Raw genomic sequence first — 23,790 nt, forward strand, 5'->3', positions numbered from 1 at the left:
ATCCTATACCAACAGGACGTCACCACAGCTCGGTGGAAGCGTTACAACAGGTCGTGACGAGGGAGCTTAGCAGCATCTTGGGCGCCCCCTTCCAGAAAGCGTACGAGGCGTGGAAAACCCGCTGGCAGCGGTGTGTGGACGCACAGCGGCGCTACTTGGAAGACTTTTGAGTTAATAAGTCAACTCTGGCAATGCATTTTTTCAATCAACTCAGTCCTACTATTTTTGGGACAGACTTTTTGCATGTTAGATTTCAGTGGTGGTTCGATAGTCTTAATTTTCCAACCAGACTGTATTGTTATCGAGTTTATTTACATTATAGTTTTTACGAATGCAGTACAGCATCTACCAAATACCCAGGCCCTGAGCAGGGTAGTTTAGTCTAGCAACTCAGGTTGGCCTATTAACGTCGACCAAATCAGCCTAGGTGGCCATGCCAGAATATAATGTTGATTGAGAATTTCAAGAAAAGGCTCGTTAAAATTTTGATATGGAGTGTAGTTATGCACGGCCCGGAAACATGGTCATTGAAGCAGGATGATAGGCGAATATTTAAGGCTTTTGAACTGTGGCTGTGGAGAAGTTTAAGTGGACAGAGTGGAAAACAAACATAGTACTAGATGTCGTGGGGTAGTAGAGGGGATTGCTGGGAGAAATCATTAGTAGACAGGGAAATTGGATGAAAAGTCTATTGATCGGCAGTGGGATGTTGGTGACTCTGATAGAGGGGAGAATGTTGGACAAACGAGGAAGGGGCAGAAATAGAATAGAGATGTTAGATGGAATGAAGGTAAAACGGAAGTAGACGAAGATGAAGAGGGGCTTTCAGATTGTGTTCTGTTATGAGGGACAAGGAAATTGTCGCCGTATCGTTTTGTAGCCTGTCCCCATCCAAAACCTACCTTAACCGGCAGAGTGCCGAATGATTATGACCATCAAGATTCTTAGAGACCAACATTTTTGATGGAAATTAGTCCTTTTTAATTCTTTCTTATCTAATGTCAAGAATGTTCTTCAATGTGCAATGACGCATCAAATACACCCTTCTATTTTTCATTTTTGATGCCGAAAAGCCGGAGCGATTTCTTGTAATGACATATTAAGCCAACATTAATGGAGTTTTTCTTTAGTAAACACCAATCGATGTTTGGCGTGCCAAAATTATTTTTTACTGAATGAAGTTTTCTCATATGATACTTTCACATGCTTAGCATGATATTCTCTTTGACAATTAGTCACTACAACTACCCTGTGCAGCTTGGGTAGGATTTATTACGAGCTCGAATTTTGAGAGTTTTAAGCGTCTTTTTATTATATAGCTTCATCGTTTCAACAACAAATTATGTAACTATTAATTTATGCATTAAAATTTGCTTTTTGCTTTTTGAATAACTATTTCCCGATCCGAATCGTAAAATTTATTCATTCAAGGTACTCTGTCTACGTGCATAAGAGCACCAACTCTATTGACTATTACCTTCTACGTAATATAGGAAATTTCTTTTTTGTTCTACATTATTCCCGTCTTCATTTCTTTCTAATGTTTACCTGCCTTCATGATGCTTAAAACTTCTCTCTCATTACCCACCTCCCTCCTCCCCGCTTAATTAGCATACTTTTTTCCCTCTATCACGGGCGTCCACGTCCCACCAACTTGTAACATTTTCTCCACAAACTTTTTCTAACTCTTTCGGATTTTCCCTAGCAATGCCTTTCTTCGTCCATCTTATTTTAAATGTACATTAATAAATGTAAAAAAACCCTCGACAAATCTGCTCTAGGAGCCAATCATCGTTAAACTCCCGGAAATAAAATTTAGGTTGCCATTCATATGCCAACAGATCGCTGAGAGTGGTTTTTGGGGAGGAAGGAATTAATTGATGAAATCGTCTGCAGAGAGTGCCATCTGTGTCTGCACAATGCCTCGCAAGTCGCAGTAAGGACGTGGTGGGAGCGGTAGAGCACCAGCTATTATCCAATCAAGTCGAGGAAAGAATTCTTATTTTTCATGCCCATATTTATAAATTAAAGTACATCGCCCTATATTGAGGTTTATATAAACATTACAGATACAAGAAAAAAAATTGGTCGGAAAAAATAAAATGCCCACATTCGTAAACTTGCAATGTTTTAACAAATTTTCAAGTCGCTTATATGCCATTTTTTGGGTAATAATTTGGTGGGCCGACAACGTAATGGGAACTTTCTCCCCTTAATAGCCCCCTGCCATAGGCATTTTACCTTTTACAGCTGTCGGTTTCCTTGAATTGACTGGAATTTCAGGAGTGGAAGATTATTTTCACGCTCCCTGCACCCTACGTACTCGCAATTTCTGATCGACTGAAATCGTGCAACTTGTTGCCAAATTTGATTGGAACTCGCTATTGTGCCCCTCGGGAGAAAGCGATTTAAGATACGAAGTTCGACAACAGAACCGCGCTTTTAGAAACGAATGGATTGAAAAGTGAAAGGAATTTGCGATTGAAATAAAATTCATTGGTCGTTTTTTTGCACTTCGTTTATTGCTCGATCTCCATACGATATTTTATATTAATAGTTGGATCACAAGCCGGTGGTTGAGGTGAGTTGATTTAGGGCCGTGGTGTGATCTTCTCTTTGGTGTGCGCCCCCTGCCAGGAGGGTGAGGGCCGCCGTCGTCGAGGTGGTACCCTGTACCCGCGGGCTCGCTCAGTGGAATCCGTAGGAATCACCGCCGTAGCCGAATCCTTCGTGACCAGACTTGACGAACACGGGTACGTGCTTGTAGACGGGAACGGGGTGTGGCACGGGGACCTTGACGGGGACGTGCACGGGGTAGGGGACCTTCTTCTCCACGGGGTAAGGGACTGGCTGTGCCACGGGGACCTTGACGGGGATGTGCACGGGGTAGGGGACCTTCTTCTCCACGGGGTAAGGGACGGGCTTCTCGACGGGGTAAGGAACGGGCTTCTCCACGGCGACGGGGTACGGCTTGATGACGGGGTAGGGCACGGCTTGCGGCACGGGCACGCCCACGTGCTTGATCACGGGCACGGCCACGGGCTGGGGTACCGCAACGGGGACCTCCTTGGTGATGGTGACCGTCTTCTCGCCGAAGCCGGAGAGGCCACCGAAGCCTAGGCCGCCGTAGCTTCCGATTCCTCCACCATAGGTCCCGATTCCGCCGCCGTAGGTCCCGATTCCGCCGCCGAAGTCTCCTAGTCCGCCGTAGCCCAGGCCGAAGAGTCCCCTCTTTTCTGGCTGCTTGGACTCGGGTTTCGCGGGCTCCTTGGCGGGCACTTCAGCCGACGCCACGGCGAGGAGGCACGCCAGAGCCTGCCGAAACGACGATTGAAAGCTAGATTTTTCTCCGGGAAAAAGTCAGATCGGGCAGTACCATAAAAACAAAAGTGGTGGGTGATAAAACACAACAGGCGAATTGCAGCAATCCAACACATAAAAAAAACCTTAACATCTGCTTTATTGACTTTTTTTAATTTATGCAATATTTCAGAATAATGTAATTTCTAAACGCATGTAAAGAAGTACATAAAAAGTATCAATGTCATCAGGGGTTGTCCATCCGAAGATGGTTGAAGCAGCTATCAAATTAGTCCGGTTCCCTGCCAATCTCTGCCCATTCCCTCTCAGCTCCTTGCACCGACATTTTCCATTACTTACTTCTCGTAGTTAATCCTATGTCTTCCTCTCTAATTCCTATTTTCTATTTTTCCTTCTAATTTAGTCCTTGGCAAGCTACCATTTCTCAGGATGTGCTCAATTAGTTTTGAACTCCATGGCTGGCCATCGGCTATCAGGATGTATCAAAAGATTGGTGATAGTGGAGGAAAGATGTATCATTCTTAAGGCCTATACTTGATTTTTTTCTTTGCCTCCACTGTCGAATAAAACATCATTCATTGTGAACTTTGAAAGTACGTTACTTACATACTACCTTGAACAAAAAGTTCCCGGAATAACCACCGTGTGGCGCTCCCATCGTTCCGATTTGAGTTCTGTTTTTTTTGTTAAATTGGTACATCTGTTGTTGATATTCCCTTTAAATCTTAGTGTCATAACTTGACATTTGCAAAAGTTACGTAGCCAAGAGTACATCTATCTCTCTGTGTGTTGGCGATTTTTTACAATTGCAGAAATGGATTTAAATTTGCAACAACGAACTTGTATTAAATTTTGCGTAAAAAACGGATTTAGTGGCGCACGGACGTTGGAAATGTTGGAAAATTGTTTCGGCAACGATTCTCTAAAAAAAACGGTCGTTTACCAGTGGCACGAGCGGTTCAGAAGTGGTCGTGAGTCAATCGAAGATGATGAACGCAGTGGCAGACCATCGACATCGAAAGTCGGTGAAAAAATTGATAAAGTAAAAGAAATGTTGGTCAATAACCGCAAATTAACCATCAGAGAAATAGCGGAGGACTTGAACATTGCCTATGGATCCGCCCAAGACATTGTGGTTAATGATTTGGGTTTCCGTCGTGTAGCAGCAAAGTTGGTGCCAAAAGACCTCAATTTCATGCAAAAAAGAGACCGTGTTGACGTCGCAAAAGACATGATTTGCGAGGCTGAATCCGATCCCACATTCATCAAAAGGATCATTACTGGAGACGAGACGTGGGTTTATGAGTACGACACGCAATCCAGACATCAGGCAAGTGAATGGCGTTCACCAAATGAGCCGAGACCAAAAAAACCACGTCGTTTTCAGTCAAAAAAGAAGGCAATGCTGACGGTTTTCATGGATTACAACGGTGTAGTGCATCATGAATTTTTGCCAGAAGGCCAGACAGTAAACAAAGAGTATTATTTGGGCGTTATGAGACGTTTGCGTGAAGCAATTCGCCGAAAGAGACCAGAAATGTGGGCAGAAAACTCGTGGATTTTGCACCATGATAACGCACCGTCGCACAGTGCTATCATTATTCGTAATTTTTTGACGAAAAATGCAACAAATACCATCCAACAGCCACCGAATTCACCTGATTTGGCTCCCTGTGACTTCTTTCTGTTCAATCGAGTTAAAAAACCATTACGGGGAACGCGTTTTAGCAGCCGAGAGGAAGTAATGGAAAAATCGCAGGAAGCACTGATGGCCATACCGAAAACCGACCGTAACTTTTGCAAATGTCAAGTTATGACACTAAGATTTAAAGGGAATATCAACAACAGATGTACCAATTTAAAAAAAAAAACAGAACTCACATCGGAACGATGGGAGCGCCACACGGTGGTTATTCCGGGAACTTTTTGATCAAGGTAGTATATCAACTTTCCATCGGGTAAATATTTTATACTTTAGGAAAGAATCCACTCTACACTAAATAATAAGTACAAACTTAATTTATTTATCATTATAAAAAAAAGAAAGTTACTTAAAGCAGCCGAAAAACGAGGCAAAATGCAAGTTTGATCAAGTTTTGGTGACCTGTGAAAATCTGCTAGCTTACGTTCGTGAAAATTTGACCAGAAATAAAGAGAGTTATGGGCATGCACTTAGTGCTTAAATAATGATTAGGAATTTATTCTTTCAAGATATGGCGATGCATTTGTAAAATCTCCATGATGAGTGTTTAAAATTTCTAGACAGAAAATAATAGACTGAGAAGAGTATTTTGTTCAGATTCTGTACAAAAGCATTTTTCACTCGTCGTCAGGAGTGCTTAGGTAGTGCAATTTAAAAACTCACTGTTCAATGTTACTATTCATTTTAAATCCGACAGCATGCGCTATTTGATCTTTCACTGTGCAATAATAGGAGTGGGGCCCAAGTGACAAAGGAATTGATTGTATTCTTCATGTATGTGCATTTCCTCAGGATGATTGTTCAAAATTTTCAAGAAAAAGAATCGCATATGCAAATATTTCTTGTTAGATTTTTCCTTAAAATATTTTGCTGGAAAAAGTACTTTTGGAAATCAACATTAGTAATAAAAAGGTAATCGATGGAATTTTAAATCAATGCATAATTTTCGTATATGCATGAGAAGGGCCGATAATTGTTTATCCTTAAAAGTGCATTCTAAATAAACGTTTTCTATAAATTTTTATGACAGAATGAACGTCCTTCAACTGTTCGAAAAGTACTCACTTTTCGGAAAAGAAATACTCAGTTATTCCACATATATTTTATTAAACACGACCTAGAATTCGGCTTACAAAGTCACCATCAGTCGAACCATAGGTCGTGTTTAATAAAATATATGTGGAATAACTAAGTATTTCTTTCCCGATATGAATCGCTTCCACTAAGTGACGCCTCAAACCATTCCGTCTATTTACTCACTTTTCATTAATATATTTGGGTGTTTTGTTTTGTTTCTGGTAATGTAAGTAAATCGTTAATAATAATTCTAGTAAACAATCGGCAATCGGATATCTTTCGAAAAGTTTTAAATAAAATCAATACTAATGCATATATATATATACTGTTAAACTCAAATTTATAATAAAACTGGTAGAAGACAGTGAAAATATCATGATAACTGATCCAATTGAGGTGGAAAAACTAGATATTGTTGGCGAAACAGGAGGAAAGCGTTGGTACTTATTTTTCTTAAGGTTTTGCTTTTGGCGCTTAGGTAGAGCACACCTCAAGTGGTGCGCAAGAAATAGCTCTTTTATCTGATTTTAGACGCTTTCACTTTTTAATTGTTCGTTAATTAGGATTATATTCGTCAAGTGAATTACCCATTACATTGTAAAGACATTCGTGTATTGGCCGCCCTCCTAGAAGTTGAATATTTATGTTCTATTTTATATCCGCATTGGAGCTACTAGTAATTCAGTTTTTGAGTGAGGCGCTTACGGAGATTATGCAAATAATTAGGTTTGAATACCAAAAATATCTTTTGCATTTTCAATGTTTGATGGTACAGATGCCTGTGTAGTGTTTTTTTTTTACTTTTGAGGAGAATAATCGAATATTTTCATAATTGAGTCCTAGCGACTCTGCATGGAGAAAATTGAAAACCGAAGTGATATTTTAGTTTTGAATTTGGGAAAGTCAGCAGATATTTTAATGTTGTCTTATGACTTATTTGGTTACTGTAATGTTTCTCACAAAGCCGCCTCGGTTGGCTGGTGTGTTTCTGGAATTTCGGGTATGCCAGACTCGCACTAAGAGATTTCGAGTGGTGCCAAGGAACCAGTGGAATCCATATCATCAGAACCGGAGACCGGACGCCACGTCTAAATTCCAAATCAGGATTGAACGTACGCGTAGATAATCAGGCAGCGTTACCCTCAATGCTCATCTAGGCGACCCTTGATCTAAGTTCTCTAGGAACCCTAACTAGGCGACCCAACCATTCGCGTCATTGTTATCCTGGATTGAATGAAATGATGTCGCAGGACTGTTTGCAATTGGATAGGAAAATTTCTCCTGCAATAAATCAGTGTCTGTGAATTTATGGCAAACCGCAAATACCATCCTCATTTTACACCATTCTTAAAGGTAAAAAAATACACCCATTCAAGGCAGGTGTTTAAGGATCACTGCCAACAATTATACATCGCGTGGACTTCCTCTAATTTCCCACGCTACTTTAAAAAACCTACCACCATGTTTAAAACTTTTTCTTTATTTATTCCTCCAATCTATCTGCACTCCTCATCTAACTTCTATCTAACTTGCACTCCCCATGGCTCTCTGTACCTATATTTCATAAGTCTCTAATCTACACTGATCCGCGTATTGCCCCAAAGCAGGTTTCGGATCCACTATACAGGGTTGCTCTTCGAGTTAAACTTATTTGTTATTTTTTTCTTAATTCACGAGTTCAATTAAGGTACCTGTGTCGCCAATGCCGCTATCTGACAAATGCTTCCACAGTCAACGTAATGCTCCTAATAGCCCAACTACATCGCCAATTTTTCCTCATTTAAATGAGCATCGCGTTTCCTGTACGTTCCGCATCGCATCTTGCATAACTGTTATTTTTTCGGATAAGCAACAAGCTTAGGGGGTGTCGGAATCGTACTATTTGGGCGCGCGAAGCAGTCCCCCCCCAAAAAGAATCAGCGGTGGCGGAGATCTTTGCGCCCATTCCGGAGTCGAAGTGAAATTATAGTCCGAACGACAGCTTTGCCCTAATGTTTTGAGTCGTATTGGTCGTGTGAATCGCCTTCTTCAAGAGGGATGGGTCAAATCAGTCCGTTTTAACCTCGTCGATAACAGTGGGAATTCGGATGTGAAAAAAGTTTGAAATTGGTTTGGGAGTAATTTTCAGTGGTTGACGATTGGTTTTAATTTTATGGCGAGTGTGAGTCGAGGAAATCTACGCGGAAATGCATTTCGTGGAGGCACACGTAGAAGCAACACGTTCCGGAGGAAAGAGAGGGACGCCCGCTGCCTCTCCCCCTTCCGCTTTTGACTCTGTCCCTCTCCCTCTTCCGGATTTGCTGCTCGCGAATGTCTCCCAGTATTGCCTCCCATTTTATTTCCGTTGCGGATTCTCCGAGTCCCTCGGGAGAGTGGGAGGGGCTGAAGGCACGTTCCTCATCCACTTGCCCTCTGGGACGGGAGCTATCATTCGTAGCAGAGGTTCCACGAAAAGCTTCCGGTCACAAATGTGGAAACCCCTGGTAGAAACATCATGGAATTATGATGACGATCCACCTATAACGCATATGAGACCAAAACTTTCACTGCTTCCATCCCACATACCGTTCCCCTAACCTACAAACCTAATTGGTTCGTTTTAACAGAGTGATTATACCACCTATAACCACCATCACCTGATCCCTGTCGGAGATGACAGATTCCTTCAGGAACAGCAAAAAACACTCCCGAACAATTTGTGTAACAGGTGACTCCTCTCGTTAGACGGTTTGAGGATCACGGATTTTACATTCCGCCAATTCTATTAAATAGACGCGCACATTCTGCCCATGATACATATGGGAGTATTGTAAGAAGGGGATTTAGGGACCCCGTAGGGGAGGGGGGGCAGGATTTACACCTTAGCGAGGCGGGGAGGACCCGATGAACTCGAGCTTTCATATTGGGAGAGAACGACCCCACGATCCGAATATTTAATTAGTCTAAAGGTTACCTACTACTTTCGTCACATCCGCCTTAATACACATATCTGAATAGTGAATGTTTACCAGATCGTGCGAATATTAGTGGATGGACTTATCACCAAACGCCTTTCGTTAAAAACCGTCACAAGTGCATCGTGTAATAAAGGGATTGTCTTTTAATTGTTGAAACCCACTAATGAGGGCTGAAACCCACTAACGACGGAAAATGAAGTCTTATCGCCATAATTTAAATCATTCGAAGAATGGTCGCACGCATTTACAAATATTGATGGCGAACGGCTGATATTTGCCTCGAAATATATCTATAAAATCGCCTGATATAAAATTTTTGAAGATAATGCGCTTGCTTTTCTTTTATTATACTTATTTATCGCGAAAATTGCGTGTCGATTCGTTAACTCCCGTCAGAGTCTGTGAAATTGCCACTTAGTTACAACGGCCTCTTGTGCATGAGTGTTGTAAATATACTTTCGAAACTAAAACGGCGATCATGAAGTGAATATTTTAGTAGGGATATCGAAAAAAAGAGCAGCAACATCCAGGAAGTACCCCAAAACTCTAATGGCCTTACTACTCTCGGCTAGCGACCCCCTTCGCCTCTGCAGGTGTTCAAGACTTACCAATATCACCTTCATGCTTGAGGGTTTCCCCTGGGTCTTCGTAAAAAACGGAATGCACGGGCGGCGCACTTGAGTCTGATATCGGCGCTGAGGAGCAGTTGTGATGCGAGGGTTTGGTGCCCGGGGATCCTTTTATACTGCCCCCCTCTCGAGCTCCCCGCCCTCCGCCGGCCTCCCTCGACCCTGGGGGCCGGATCCGGCCACCTCCACTTTCGCCTGCCCACCCCACAGCTCCTCCGCCCACCCACCCCACTCCTCCGACCCCCGCCCCACTCGCTGGTGGCGCTTCCGTCCGCTCATTAGCGCCTCCCCGTCCCCATTCGTTCGTTCGTTCACCCCCCCTCCGCCCGCCGACACCCCCTGAGATCCTCGGTTGCTGATAGCGGGGGAGCAGGCGCGTGCCCACTCGGGCACTCATGCGAACGCAGTCGCGCCTGAAATCATCTCGTCCCACCGCGACACACTCTCCCTCCAAAATATATCCCTCGAAATTCACAGAGGTTTGATTTTCTTGCTTTTTACGATCCAGCTTTCTCGTACGCTGATGGTTTTATACCATTGGAATGTTTTGCGATGCTTTCTGCTGAATCCCGTGCAAACTTTTTCTCCCAAGATAATACCTGTAAATCCAAGCTTGGCTCGGCTAAGCGGCTGAGTGTGTGAAAAATGCTGCCCATAAATATATTTAGAGTTTGCTGAGTTAATTCCAAGGAATATAATAATAATTGAAAATCGTCAAGGTTGAAAATTTAGGAATAATGAGAGAAAAATGAGACTGAGCATCGGAGAAAAATAATTATTGGTTTTGTTTTCATTAGATTAAAAACCTTGAAACAAAATTTACTCTAAAATGTTTTGCAATGACATTATCATCATAACCGTTACGGAAGCATGAGGAGTGAATCCTTTTTAATTATTTTTACAAATTTCGCCATACAGCTAAATTTAGTGACCCATCAATCACTTACCAATGTTTATTCAACAAAAAAAGTGATTCGTTCGGAGAATTGTAACATCCCTCCTCAGTAAATACACCCGAAATCGGAACTTGTTGCTTATTAATTGCTCTCACCCGGAAACAATATGTTCATCCGATTTCATAGAAATCCTTTGGCCAGTTTTCAAGATAAAACTTAAGACTTGCTGGCTGGCTAGTATAGAATTTGACAGCATAGACCTAAAGGAGCGAACAATTTGTACCTTTGTCAGCGGAATCGTTTTCGGTCTAGAATGGTGCGGGTTAGGTGAGGTTTTCATTGGAGTATCACAATTGAAAATGAAATCTACCATCATAAAAGCTGATTTTTTTTCAACACTTTTTTAAACTATAGCTTAGAATATCGTGAATTAAAACGGCATATTAAGAGTATTGTGTATGTTTTACTTAATGGAAATTAATTAATTCACGGGAAATTAAACTCATAATTTTGGTCATTAAATCAATAAATACCTTCGTTTTCTACTAAAATCTATGCGCAAAAAAAAGTGCGTTAGTTGTGAAACAAAATGGCATCCAAGTATAGGAGTAGTAGTAGTAGTTTTGAGGGGAGGCGACCGACAGCTGAGGTTATTTGCGCCATAGGGGATGGATAGGAAAGGATGAAGGGTGGAGAGAAACCCGGCGTCGGCATTAGCCTACTCTTTACGAAAGGCGCCAAGGGGTCCGCAGTTTAACGTCCCATCCGACGGACGGCGTACTCACTCAAAGTGCCCTCCACAAAGCACCTCAAGGAGGGATCGAGATACCTCTGAAAAATATTCAACACCACCGGGATTTGAACCCGGGCCCTCTGGGTGGGAAGCCGGTGCGCTAGCCCCCGCACCATCTCGATCCCCTCCAAGTATAGGAGCTCTACTGATGAGGTGAAATGATTTTGGGATAATATATACGCATAGCTGGTGCTTATTTTAAGCTGCTCTCTTTTACGGCGATTCATTAAAAATAGGCTAATGTATTTTTAGTTTAAATATCATGAGTATCCAAAATGCTGACGATATTTATTGAATAAAAATGTATATCCCAATTAGGCAACTCATTTTATGTTTTATTGCCCATATTTATCATTTAATCGCAATATTGACAATTTGTTTGATCGATATATACTTGTTAGGTGATTAGCATTTGATTTGAAAGCAGCAATAATTAGGGAGATGTCAATTTTAAATCGGTTGCACACGATCAGGTTCATGGCTTTTCATTCTACAATATTTAAAGGACTATTTTCTATGCAAAAATTAAATACTTAGGAATTATACTCTAGTTTCCACGCTCAGGTCACAGGTATCACTCCTATTGAGGAGCGCCACGTCCCATGGACGAGCGCTGTTAACATCCACGGTGCACCGTGGGCGTTCACAACGTCAATCCAACAGTCAGCCAGTGGGGAATCCAGTATCGGGATAGGCCAATACAAACGTTAGGATTTCCTTCATCATAAATTTTCTCACTTCTCTCGTGCCTGTGAAGGTAGTAATGCCAATGCCAATATATAATACCTACCGCATTTACGAGCAGCGAGAAATTTTTATTGAAACGGAATTTGCGTAGAAGTTTTGAAAGCCGATAATCATTGGTCGGTGAGTATGAAACGACGGTCGTAAATTATAGCCACGAAATGTTGTAAATACGACGCGGTTTATTTCACTTCCAGCAAATTATTTTAAACGCACGGAAATTCTAATTTTCTGACATTTAATTACGCTCTCTTTTATTAATGAACTCTGAGTACGGACTTACGGCATAATAGTCGATCTCTATTGCTAATAGACCCAGCATGAAATAATTGTGTAATCTGTTAATGATTTATTTCAGTTTCAGTTTTCAAGGTTTTTATTCCTCAATCGTTATAGAGACAGAAGAAATAACAATAATACAATCAAAACATGAAAACATGAACGATTCGGAATCACTGTTTTAAAAAAAATCTCGTCTTTGGGGGTGGACGGAGAGATAGTTGATCTACAAAGAGTGTTACGGTGGCGGAAAGATCTTATTATATTTTATATTTGCATCGGGAGCGGCATTGGCTCGGCATTCATCCTAGGTCGAAGGGAAACCCGCAGCACCTTTAACATTTTGAATGATTGAAATAATTTGCTTTTGAAGAATATTTTGACATCTGTGATTAACGCATATCGTTTCGTTAACTTATTCCAGAAAATTTATTTTATCAGCACATTGAATAATTACACATAGATGACTTGCAGGTTAGCCACCCTGTTCGTTGTTCGCGGAAAAATTCGTCTGACATGGCATGCAAATGAATAATTACACTGTATAGGAGGATTGAGAAGTGCTCATCGACCTTCGATGTTTACTGCGATTTCCGTGCTTTTCATTTAAGAATGTTCAATAATCATTGTCTTATCGCCTCTTCTTCACCGGATAGGGTTATATGACGGTTCTGATATTTAAGGCAAAGATTTTCTTCTCAGTCATTGATTGCAATGTCCAAATTTGAAATAACTACTCAATCTTTCGAGAAATACTGCGGGAAAATCTAGTTTTTCTTAGGAAAATTCACCTTTTTCAAAACTCTAGAACCACCGATGGAAGTAAAGGAAAGAAATGATTCATTTCAGGAATTAAGAAGGATGAAAGTTAGAGAAAAAAATACATTTTTCTACGCGCCAGTTTTAGTTGTTCAAACAGAGAGGCCCAACACGTAATCCGCGACGAATGACTTGAATAGGTGCAAACTCCATTTCCAAGGAAAGGGGCCAATAACAACTCTAGGCGGTATATGCTACATGCCATGCCTAATGCTACATATTCTGCTATCCCTGAGGTACGAAAGGTACCAAATGCATAAATGAGATGTTTTTTTCAGAGGTAAGAGGGGCACTGTCTACTATGACGTGCGAACAGTTATCATTTAAGGAAATACACGCTTTATATGAAAAAGTTTAAAAAAAAGTATTGCGAATCGTCGTAATACCCGTGTCATTAGAATCGAAAAGAGAATATGCCACAAGTTTGGCACATGTAATATCTATGGCATAATTTCGTACAGAATCTACAATTTTCAAACAATAGAGGAATGATTTCAACCTATTTTACGCTCCAGATTGCCTTGTTACGTAATTTACGATGAAGGAAATTAGCCGTTTATACTGTTTTTGTAATTGGTTTTATATTTAATTTGCAGATTATTATGATGGTTTTAAAAATTTTTACTTATGAGTTGCGTATCTGAGCTCCTCCTTATATTGTGGAGTTGAAATAGCAAATACCCTTTTATGGCGTGGTCTCATAATGAATTCAGCTTGTACCCTTACTCCACTGTTGACCTGCTCGGACATTTGATTGCAGACATTTTTACTAATGAAGATGGCTAAAATTATTGGGTGCTTCTTATTTTGAAGTATATCTAACTCTCTGCTTTTCCCTGCCACCCCCTCCCCCAAATGAAAATGAAGTGGGAATATTTCAAGCATCTAATCCCTTCAAGAAAGAAGGGCTTAGATTCAATTTCTGCCAGCATCAAAGGCGGGTGGGTCCCAGATTATTTTCGTTACGCCCGCTATTATGCCAATATTAATGCTGTTATTAAATTAATGTCACGACTCCTTTTTCGGAGTGAACGTTGAACGGTGAAATTATTACTCCTCATTATCAGTCTCTCTAGATTTTGGGGAAACAAGCTCTCCTGCTAAGCCCATAGGCCCCAAGCCCCAGTTCTGGCATTGGTTTATTGAATACACCTTATAGGGAGAGATTATTCATTACAGGGAGAAGGTGCATATTGCTGAAATCATAAAAGATGATGTTATTTTTACTGCCAAGCAATTCTGAAATTGTCGCATCAGCTTCAAAAATGCTGTTTTATTTTACGGGTACCACATTCCTGGGAATCCATAGTCGACACAGTGGATAAGGAACTGTTGCCCTTGTTACCTTGTTGGTATGTGAAATTCATACTTGCCGGTTAGGGCTTAAGTTGATCTCTGCATTCAACCATCAAACCCCAACCTTATGGCCGATTACTTGACATTTTTTTGGTCGTAATGTTGCGACGAATAAGTAAAAGAACTAAACTCGAACTTTGCGGACTCACCCTTCCTTGTGGATGCTGCGTCAACTCGGGAGAAATTGATTCTATGGGATATCATCGGATTAGAAATCTAAAGCGGTCTTATCCAAGTGGTATACGATCAAGCATTAACGTCCTAACAATCACCTCTCCCAAAAAAATAATCAATTAAAATTTTCAAAAAGAGTAGCCAGAAACTGAAATGACCTCTTACTGGTTTCCACACGTTCGTCCCATACCATCCCCGAGTCGGCACTCACCCAAGGCAACATGGGCACGTGCCACACGCCGTTTATATGTGAACCGCCGCACGCCGCAATCCCTTGGGCACCGGGTATTCCTCTACCTCCATTACACCTCCCGCCCCAGACTCCCCTCCCCTTCTCCCTGAACCGGCGTCGTTCACACGCATGCCCCACCCAACCCCCCCCTCCCGCCCAACACAAACATCCTCGAGAACGCAACCGCTGTTCTCCCACCTTGCTGCTCCTCTTCCTCGGCGGATGGCCGGCGTTACGTAACGGGGGCACTCTCCCCTTCCCCTCCTCACCCCCCCCGTCGGCGAACCTCGACCGAATGACTTCCTCTCCCCCCCCACTCTCCTCCCTCCCCGGGAGCATCCCCCCTTTGTACAAGCGAGAGCCACCGACTCAAATGCGGCGCGGACAAAGAGAACGGCGTGTACCCGGGGGGTTGGGGGGTGGTGGTAGGCAAAGGTTACCCCTGCTGACTTCCTCATACGGTTGAGCCCACGACTGCCGATCGCGTGTGTGCGTACGGATCCTTCGTTCGACCGAACAACGGGGGGGGGGGGCGTTGGTTCAAGGTGGAATTTTTTTGGTTTAAAGCTTTGAAGGCGAGGAGCAATGGGAATGCTCTCTTTTGTGCCTCATGCAGAAAGAGAAACGTTGATCTGGCGAATTTCGTGTGGCTGTCTAACAGACTTCCACTGAAGTCAATGGCGGGCACTCAAACCTGCCAAAACGATCTTGCACGTTTTGTAGACACTCCAGTCTCGTTCTCAATTGTTATAAAATATCGCCCCTAGGTATCGAACGTTCTTGAACGGCTTATCGCTTTAAATTAGCTCGGAGGTCCGCTAGTAATTAAATTTCCTGTCCGCAGAGTTTTTATTCAACGCCAATTTATTTGAAAATCGTTGTCAATGTTATGAATATTAAACAGCAATCTTGGGAAATTACGTCAGCCAGATTGAGTGTGGGACCACAGGTCATCGAACTGTTTGGTGGGTGGTGGAGGCTGCATTGATTATGAGGTGTAAGTTGGTTGCCTTGCAAAATGCATGAATGTAGAACCATGAGAAGTAATGCTATTTGTTTTCTGAAGGGCAGTTGTAAATTCAGGAGAATGCAACAAAGATAAGTTGGAAGACCGTTATGCTAGAAGAATGGCATTTTTCAGTTAATACAGTAATTGCATAGGAAGATTATTGTCCATGGGGATTATTCATGTCCATGGGGATTATTCATGTCCATGGGGATTATTCAATGAGGACACGCTACAGTCCCGCACTGAAAATCGGAGATTTCCATTCATGGTGTCAACTTTCTGAGTGTGCTGATTTTGCCAAGGATTGACAATGTCCTATACTTACTGAATTCCGTGCGTCAAAAGACCGAAATTACTTTTTCGTTTAGTGAGAGTATGCTAAACTGACATGTAATTGGTGTTCGAAGAGGAATCCATCTTTCAATTGATTTTAAACTGCATTTTTTGCTTGAAACCTAATATTATATTTTACTAAAATTAATATCAAGTAATACGTTCTAATTAATGATGAAGCCATAAAATGTCATTGTGTTTTTCAACATCTCTGAACTCTGGAGAATGTACCCTTGGGTTACCCGATTAAAAAGCCAGGAGTGAGCTATCAAAGTCATAGGGGCAAATGGGTCTTTACATACCTTGCAAAAAACGGTAATTATTAGCATTAGAACATAATTAACTGAAATAGCCGAGTCGAATCGGGGGGAATTTTTTAGAGAGTGAAAATGATGACATGTCAAATGGTAGTGAACATCAATTGGATTTTCGTAAGGAATCAAAAAAGGCTTTTATTGAGACACGTATCGAAGCAGATGTTGCATCAATAAGATAAAAAAATCGATAGTGCATCAAAGCATGAGGATATAAAACAGCTTCCCTCATCGAATTCTGTCGCAATTGCAGATTATCTCTGGAAGTGAAGAAAACGCAAGCGACGTAAACTGCGAGGGCATAGGAGAACACGAAGGACAAATGCAATATCTGATTAGCGCAGATATAAAATCGGCTATCTTGGGCAGTTTCCATCACTCAGGATACAGTGAACTTGCAATCATTTTAATTCTATTATTTTCAGGAATGGAATGTCTAAAGTGGAGGAAAAAAATTGCAGTTGCAGTCAATCGGAAGGAGAAGGATCGATTCCAATTCGATGTGCTCGATAAACACGCAGCATAATTGAGAGAAGGCGCAGGAAAAGAAATCTTTTCAATGCCGGGCTTGTGTTACAAAACATTCATTTTCCATTTCCTTAACTCTACCCGATATCGTAATCGCAACGCCGGTCGTAAGTTTCCCTTGCGCAGAGATTTTCCCGCCCTTCCTGCTCTCCCACCCCGCTGTTTCATCCTGCCTTCACCGTTCGGGATCACGCGTCGAAATTTCTCCGTCTGACAATGAGTGCAAGACCGCAGAAACGCAACAGCGTCGAAGAACAATATGCACGGCTCTGCGCCGAAAATACCGAGTTATTAAGTGCACGCTATTAAACGATTATGGCCGTCTTTGGGGAAACATTGACCGGCTATAAAAGTAGCAGATGATCAAGACTCATTAAAAGAGTACATGGAGAGAGAGGGTTGAAACAACGATGCAAGCATTTAGTATTAGTTAGTGTTAGAGCATACTGATAATAAATGCGGTCCCTGCTAAGTCGGCTTGATTACCGAATTAGATTGTGTGCAAGAGGAGTTGTAAAATTAGATTTATAAAGTAGAATATTAAGCTTAGTCACGTAATCTAGGTTAGAAATCACTTACGGCTATCGCTTTGGATTTATATATATATATATATATATATATATATATATATATATATATAGTATATAAAGGTAATCTACCGGTTAAGGTAGGTTTTTAGATGGACAACTACCAGACAAACACTTTATTACTCCTAACAAAACACAAAATCCATCATCCTACTTTATATCAGGTCCCTCTTCAATATATATATATATATATATATATATATATATATATATATATATATATATATATATATAATGTATAACACTTAGCACTAGTGGATACAGACAAAAACACACAAAAAAGAGACACTATTTTTCGAATTTTCGGTGGTCGTGACCACCGAAAATAGTGAGTCTCTTTTCTGTGTGTTTTTGTCTGTGTCCACTAGTGCTAAGTGTTATACATTATGTTTGTATGTGTGTATGAGTATATATATATATATATATATATATATATATATATATATAATGGGCTGACACAACATAACACAAATAGAAAAGAATAGACACATATAAAAGAACACTTACACGGTAAATTGTTCGAGCTTTCGGCCCTCTCAGGGGCCTTCTCTTTTATATGTGTCTATTCTTTTCTATTTGTGTTATGTTGTGTCAGCCCATTATTGTGCCGCTCGTATGAGTTTTTCCGGACAATCTTTATATATATATATATATATACACACACACACACGAGGTATGTTCAAAAAGTATAATAAAAGAAATATTAATGAATATTAGGAATATAATTAGGAATAAAATAAATATTAATGAATAAATAAATAATTTTTGAAGAAAACTAAAGTCGCGATACTCTTTGATCAGACTGCTTATATGTATATTGAACCCAAACCGATCATCCCCTCTGTAATCTTATACCCTCTTCTCCATCCGCTTATTGATGATCCTGTGAAGTACTTTAGCTGCGAACGGAAACAAATTTAATGTTCTCTAATCCTCACTATTAGTTACCATTCCTTCTTTTGGGGTAGGCCTAACACTGTTTATAGGATATCTTCCGACCAAATACATCCTTCATAGAAAAACTACATAATAGTCCATAAGAACTCTTCGGGTAATATTGTTCTAAACAATTTAATAGTATCGTGGTGATGTCGTCCATCCCCACGGTCTTATTTCATTTGAATTCCCTCTATGTCGTTTTAATATCGCCATTAATGATGCCTATTTTTTATGAATCATGGCGTAATGTATATACCGCATATTTCTATATATTCCTCTCTTGAATGTTTTCTGGTTCAAAAAATAATTTTCTAGACTTAGCTTTTATTGCACGCACGGATTTTCCCTTTTTGCTTCCCGACAGTGCTTTCACTTTCCTGTGCAACGTACCAATTGCACCCTTCCTTTGTAAACTTTCCATATCCTCGCATTGTATCTTTCACCAGCCTTTTTTTCGCCCTATTGGTCTCTCGAGCCAGTTTTATCTTTCAGCTCGGAACGGTTTCTGCCAAATTGTGTGTTCATATTCTTCCGTTTCCTTCTACCAATTATCTTTCTAATCATATTGTCCGTAATCCATGGTTTACTTGTTCTTTTCCAGTTTATTTTCCCTGTAGTTTTTTCCCATTTTTCTTCTGTAGTACGTAGCTCCCATTCTCTCTCAATCATGATTTTCTCTTCAGCCTGCTAATACTTCTTTCTTGTCGTTCAGGTTAATGTTTCTACTCGTAAATTCCATTTCGTCAACCGTCTTCCCTGTTTTTATCCTCTCGATTCTGACGTTACGCTTCATTAGTATTTAATTTTGGTCCAAGTCCTCATCGGCGCTCGGGAAACTGCGAATTCATCACTACCGTAGTCCGCTACCTCAGTACCATCTCTTCCTTTCTCTACCGTTTTGTTCCAATGGCCATCACTATGAAATGCTTTCATGCAAGAGCACACTAAATTATTTCCTGTAATTGATCACATACCAAGTCGACTTCTTCCTCCCTCTCTTTGCTTGCAGGCACGTAAATCTGAACATCGATATTGGTTCAGATTATATAACGGAGATATCCGTAATCCTGAGGACACAGCATATTTGTCAGATGACATAAATGCTATCCAAGGCTGGTACGACACTTAGCAATTAGAATTAAACTTTAAAATATGCATAGTGATGAAAAAGGAGCAATTTTGGAGACAGAGAAATTCCCTCCCAAACGTCACATTCATCGGGAACACTGAAATGGAATGCGTAGACTCGATCAAATGCCTAGGTGTTACCCTCACTCATGACATCTCCTCGGTGAAACATAAACGAGGAATATGTGGTCAGCCTAACAAAATATTAGGGTTAGAGTACTGTGTAAATGTGTTGAAAAGGTCAAAGAGAAATGTCATCTTTCACTGATAAGGTCTCATTTAGAATATGCTGCTGTTATATGGAATTCTCACGAAGCCGAATTGATTGTTCATTGGATCGAGTGCAGTCTAGAGGAGCTAGGATTGTAAACCGTTGTCATGATAAACTTAGTAGGGTATCCAAAATATTAGAAAAGCTAGGCTGGGAATCACTCGCGGAGCGAAGGTTAAGTTACAGATTAAATCTCTTGTATTAATTGGAATGATACCTCTTGAACAGTGATGTTGAAAATGTACTAGTACCCCCATCGTACTATGGTAGGAGAGATCATGTCAATAAAATGAGAGATATTAAGTGTACAACAGATAGCTTTTAGATGGCATTTTTTCCACGAACGATAAGGAATCAGAACAACACTGTCTGACCAAGGTAGGCGTAAAATATTCGGGTCAAAATTAGTTTGTTGTGCTTTCACCCCCTGCCACACATCCTAGCGAGAGCTTGCAGTGTACTAAAAAATACAAAATTCAAAAAATTACTTATACCAATAGTATTTTGTCACTACCGTGCTTTATTTTTACTGTTTTCCTACCTTTTAGTTCAGTATTATTGCCACTCCTTGTCGGCTCTCTTCTCCTTCACTATACATGCATGCAGGTATACTACTTTACCATATATCTATCGCTGCGGTGATTCCCGAAATTCCTCCATCTCTCTAAATCACGATTTATTATGCTAATTTATCTATCCTCAACATCGTCCTAACATTTTCAGTGCCTATTGTAACTGGCTTGGTCTTCAGTTGTGTTCTCTTTGCTGCTGCATTCGATTTATCTCTCCAAATATTTCCTGAGGTGACGACCGTAGAAGAGGTAATAGTGTTTTTATTATCACGCCATCTCACTCAATGACCGCCCCACTGGGGTCAGACGCCTGTGTAGCCTCCTCACTGAGGAACAGAAGCTGCGTGGATTACCTTTCGTATGGCTTCTAACCTTCGACCTATCTGGCATGACCTTACCAGGAGTAATTATCATTACTCCCGCCACTATCGCTCCAGGGGTCATCGGAATGCACAAGCCCTTCCACCACGTCAAGGTTATAGTCCTTGGGGAGGGAAATGTATGTATGCATTATCATTTATATATGTAGACATATACATCTGAATTTAAATCTGGTTCTGACAATTACCAATTGCAAGTTACCCAATGAATTACAGGGTCCATACAATAAGTATCGTGACTGGTTCGCTGTAGCCTCAACTAGGTGGGGCTCCGACCGGCCGCCTCGGTATAGGGGTCCCCCACCACTCAGGCGCACTTAAATTCAGTCGCCTCCGGGCATGAGTTGAGACAGGAGGTGAATTTTTGTGACGTGTGATTGTTTGTGGTGCCGTCGCGCCAGCATGGAGCGCACCGTCGAGCAACACTGCGCTGTGAAGTTTTGCGTTAAACTCGGGAAATCCGCGTTGGAGACTCTTGAACTCATTTAACAGGCTTATATGGATGATGCCTTTAGCCGTACAAGAGTTTTTGAGTAGCATAAAATGTTCAAGGAAGGCCGACGCTGAGCTCGTCGAAGACAAGCACCGCGTCGGACGCCCGACGACCGCTCGAACCGATGCTCAGGTGGCCAAAGTAAATAAGGTTTTGGACTCGGACAGGCGTTTAACCATCGCCGTTATCAGCGAGGAGACCGGCCTTTTAGTCGGAACCGTCCCTACCATTGCAACAGAGGATTTTGCGATGAGGAAGGTGTGCGCGAAGCTGGTGCCGAAAGTCTTGAGCGAGGAACAAAAACTGTCGCGGGTAGAAATTTCGCAAGAAAATTTGGACCACGTCCAGGAAGATGAAGATTTTCTCGACAGCTTTATCATCTCAAAGGATAGCTCCAAAGGAGCTCAAAGGATATCGGTTCGACTCCATCGAGGCGGTTCAAGCGGCGACGGCAAAGGCTCTTAACAGTATTCCGGAAAACGACTTCCAGCGGGCTTTGACGAGTGGCAGACGCGCCGAACCAAGTGTATTGATGCAGGAGGAATGCATTTTGAAGATTATTAAGAAATTTTAATGATAACCGCAATAAATTTTGATTTTTGAGACCAGTCCCAATACTTATTGTACGCACCCTGTATGCAATAATTTTGGTTAAAAATATTTTCCTTTAATAAATAAAACCTATATCTCATTGTTTAAGGTGTGATGTTACATCCAATGTGGGGCATTCCTACATTTTTTTGCACTTCTAAAACTGTATCAATATGCATTTAATCTTAATCTCTATTTCAATGGGTTCATCGAAATTCAGTCGTGCGGAAAGGAATTTTACCCAGCTAAGATGACTTTATTAATTATAATAATTGAAGGTTATACCACGGTTGTGATAAATTCTTTGGTCACCCGGAAAAAAATGAAGACGCATTAGATTGGTAAACAGGAATATAAAGGCGAACAAGTGATGAGCCCGTGATTTCTTATTTTATCATATTCTTCCCGCCAGATCATCCAGGTTTTAATTTTTTCCCAGCAGCCATTTTAATATTAATCATTAATTGGCTCATGTGTTGAAATTAATGCAGTATTATTTAAAATAATGTTTTCATGTAATATGAAACATTTGGTTGGCACGATATTTATTATTATTCCACTGACCAAGTATTACTATTGGGAAAGATGAGGTAATGGTGAGGTATGAACATTTGCCTCTCTCTGTAGTGTATTTGGGTGAGAGACGTAATATCTCATTAGAATATTCCTAATTAAGGCCAAGGTCTCTGCGGCCGAACACTTTTACCATTGTTGGAGGTCGTGAGCGTGAAGGAAAGTCATCGTCCTTTTCCTTCCCATACTTTTTCCTAAGTATTTTTCTCGTCGGTGGCCCCTGGGGCTTGACATTTTTCGAATGCCCATTCTGCAAGGACATCAGAGATTAAATCACCTGATTTAGGTATTTATTTACGGTTATATATTTCACTTACCTTGAACAGCATCTTCGAAAGCTCGTAAATGAATGACATTTCAACGTTTATATGCACGATAATTGTTTACTGGAGAGTAGTCACAATCTCATTTGCCTAATTTAATATGCAAGTATTTAACTATATGATTAGCTGAATATGTAATTTATGTGTTACACGAGTTTAATTGACTAAAATACAGTATTGCGTCGACGGTAACCGTTGCAATTTGAAACATGTTCAGTTCGATTGCGAGAACGATGGAGAAGACACGTGACCAGAAATATGCAACATTGAAATTTGAATTGCACCTGAACAAATCGTCGGTGGAGGGTGTTAAAGTGGGGTAGGTCGTCTATGGAGAGACTATTCTTACGTGTAGTGCAGCTGGAAATGGTCTGAAATGTTTAAAGAATTAAGACTGATTACTTTCAAAGGAAGGTGGACCCGGAGCTTCGTTCAATGCTCTTACGAAGGTAACCAATAGCGCTGCTGCTAATGTGAGTGAAGGTTGTCTAATAACGCAGAGAACTTTATTGAAAAAATTGTATATTTAATTGGGTACAACCCACGAATTGGTGAAAGAAAATTGCACTTGACATCTGTTTGTGTGCTGTGGGTTGCACGAAGTCGCGATCATGTCGCGAAAATCAACGTGAATGGTTCTTCATTCTTCTTTCGGCTTGAAATTACTTCACCTCGATTTAAGTAATAGGTGGTTTCAGGCATAATTTCATGAAATGGAGTCATATTAGAATGACAAATTACAACTTCGTGATTTTGCAGTGCTTTATGTA

The 23,790-nt window shown here is 41.0% G+C and overlaps 1 protein-coding gene across 1 annotated transcript; it reads right to left on the reverse strand.

The window, feature by feature from the left end:
• Positions 1 to 2,688: 2,688 nt before the first annotated feature.
• On the reverse strand, positions 2,689 to 23,026 carry LOC139687576 (uncharacterized). The gene is made up of 3 exons (XM_071584793.1): positions 23,015 to 23,026; positions 22,831 to 22,947; positions 2,689 to 3,315 (listed from the first exon to the last, which is right to left on the reverse strand). The coding sequence occupies exons 1-3, from the start codon at positions 23,024 to 23,026 to the stop codon at positions 2,689 to 2,691; spliced, it is 756 nt and encodes a 251-aa protein (XP_071440894.1).
• Positions 23,027 to 23,790: the final 764 nt, after the last annotated feature.

Source organism: Hetaerina americana, unplaced genomic scaffold, assembly GCF_022747635.1.
Source record: "Hetaerina americana unplaced genomic scaffold, ioHetAmer1.1.p SCAF_2, whole genome shotgun sequence".
In the NCBI taxonomy this organism is placed as follows: domain Eukaryota; kingdom Metazoa; phylum Arthropoda; class Insecta; order Odonata; family Calopterygidae; genus Hetaerina; species Hetaerina americana.

Excerpts from the sequence above, each read along its gene's own strand:
- LOC139687576 (XM_071584793.1), bottom strand. Across the intron at positions 3,316-22,830 it reads GCTCACGACCTCCAACAATG|GCTCTGGCGTGCCTCCTCGC; the intron begins GTAAAAGTGTTC and ends TCGTTTCGGCAG.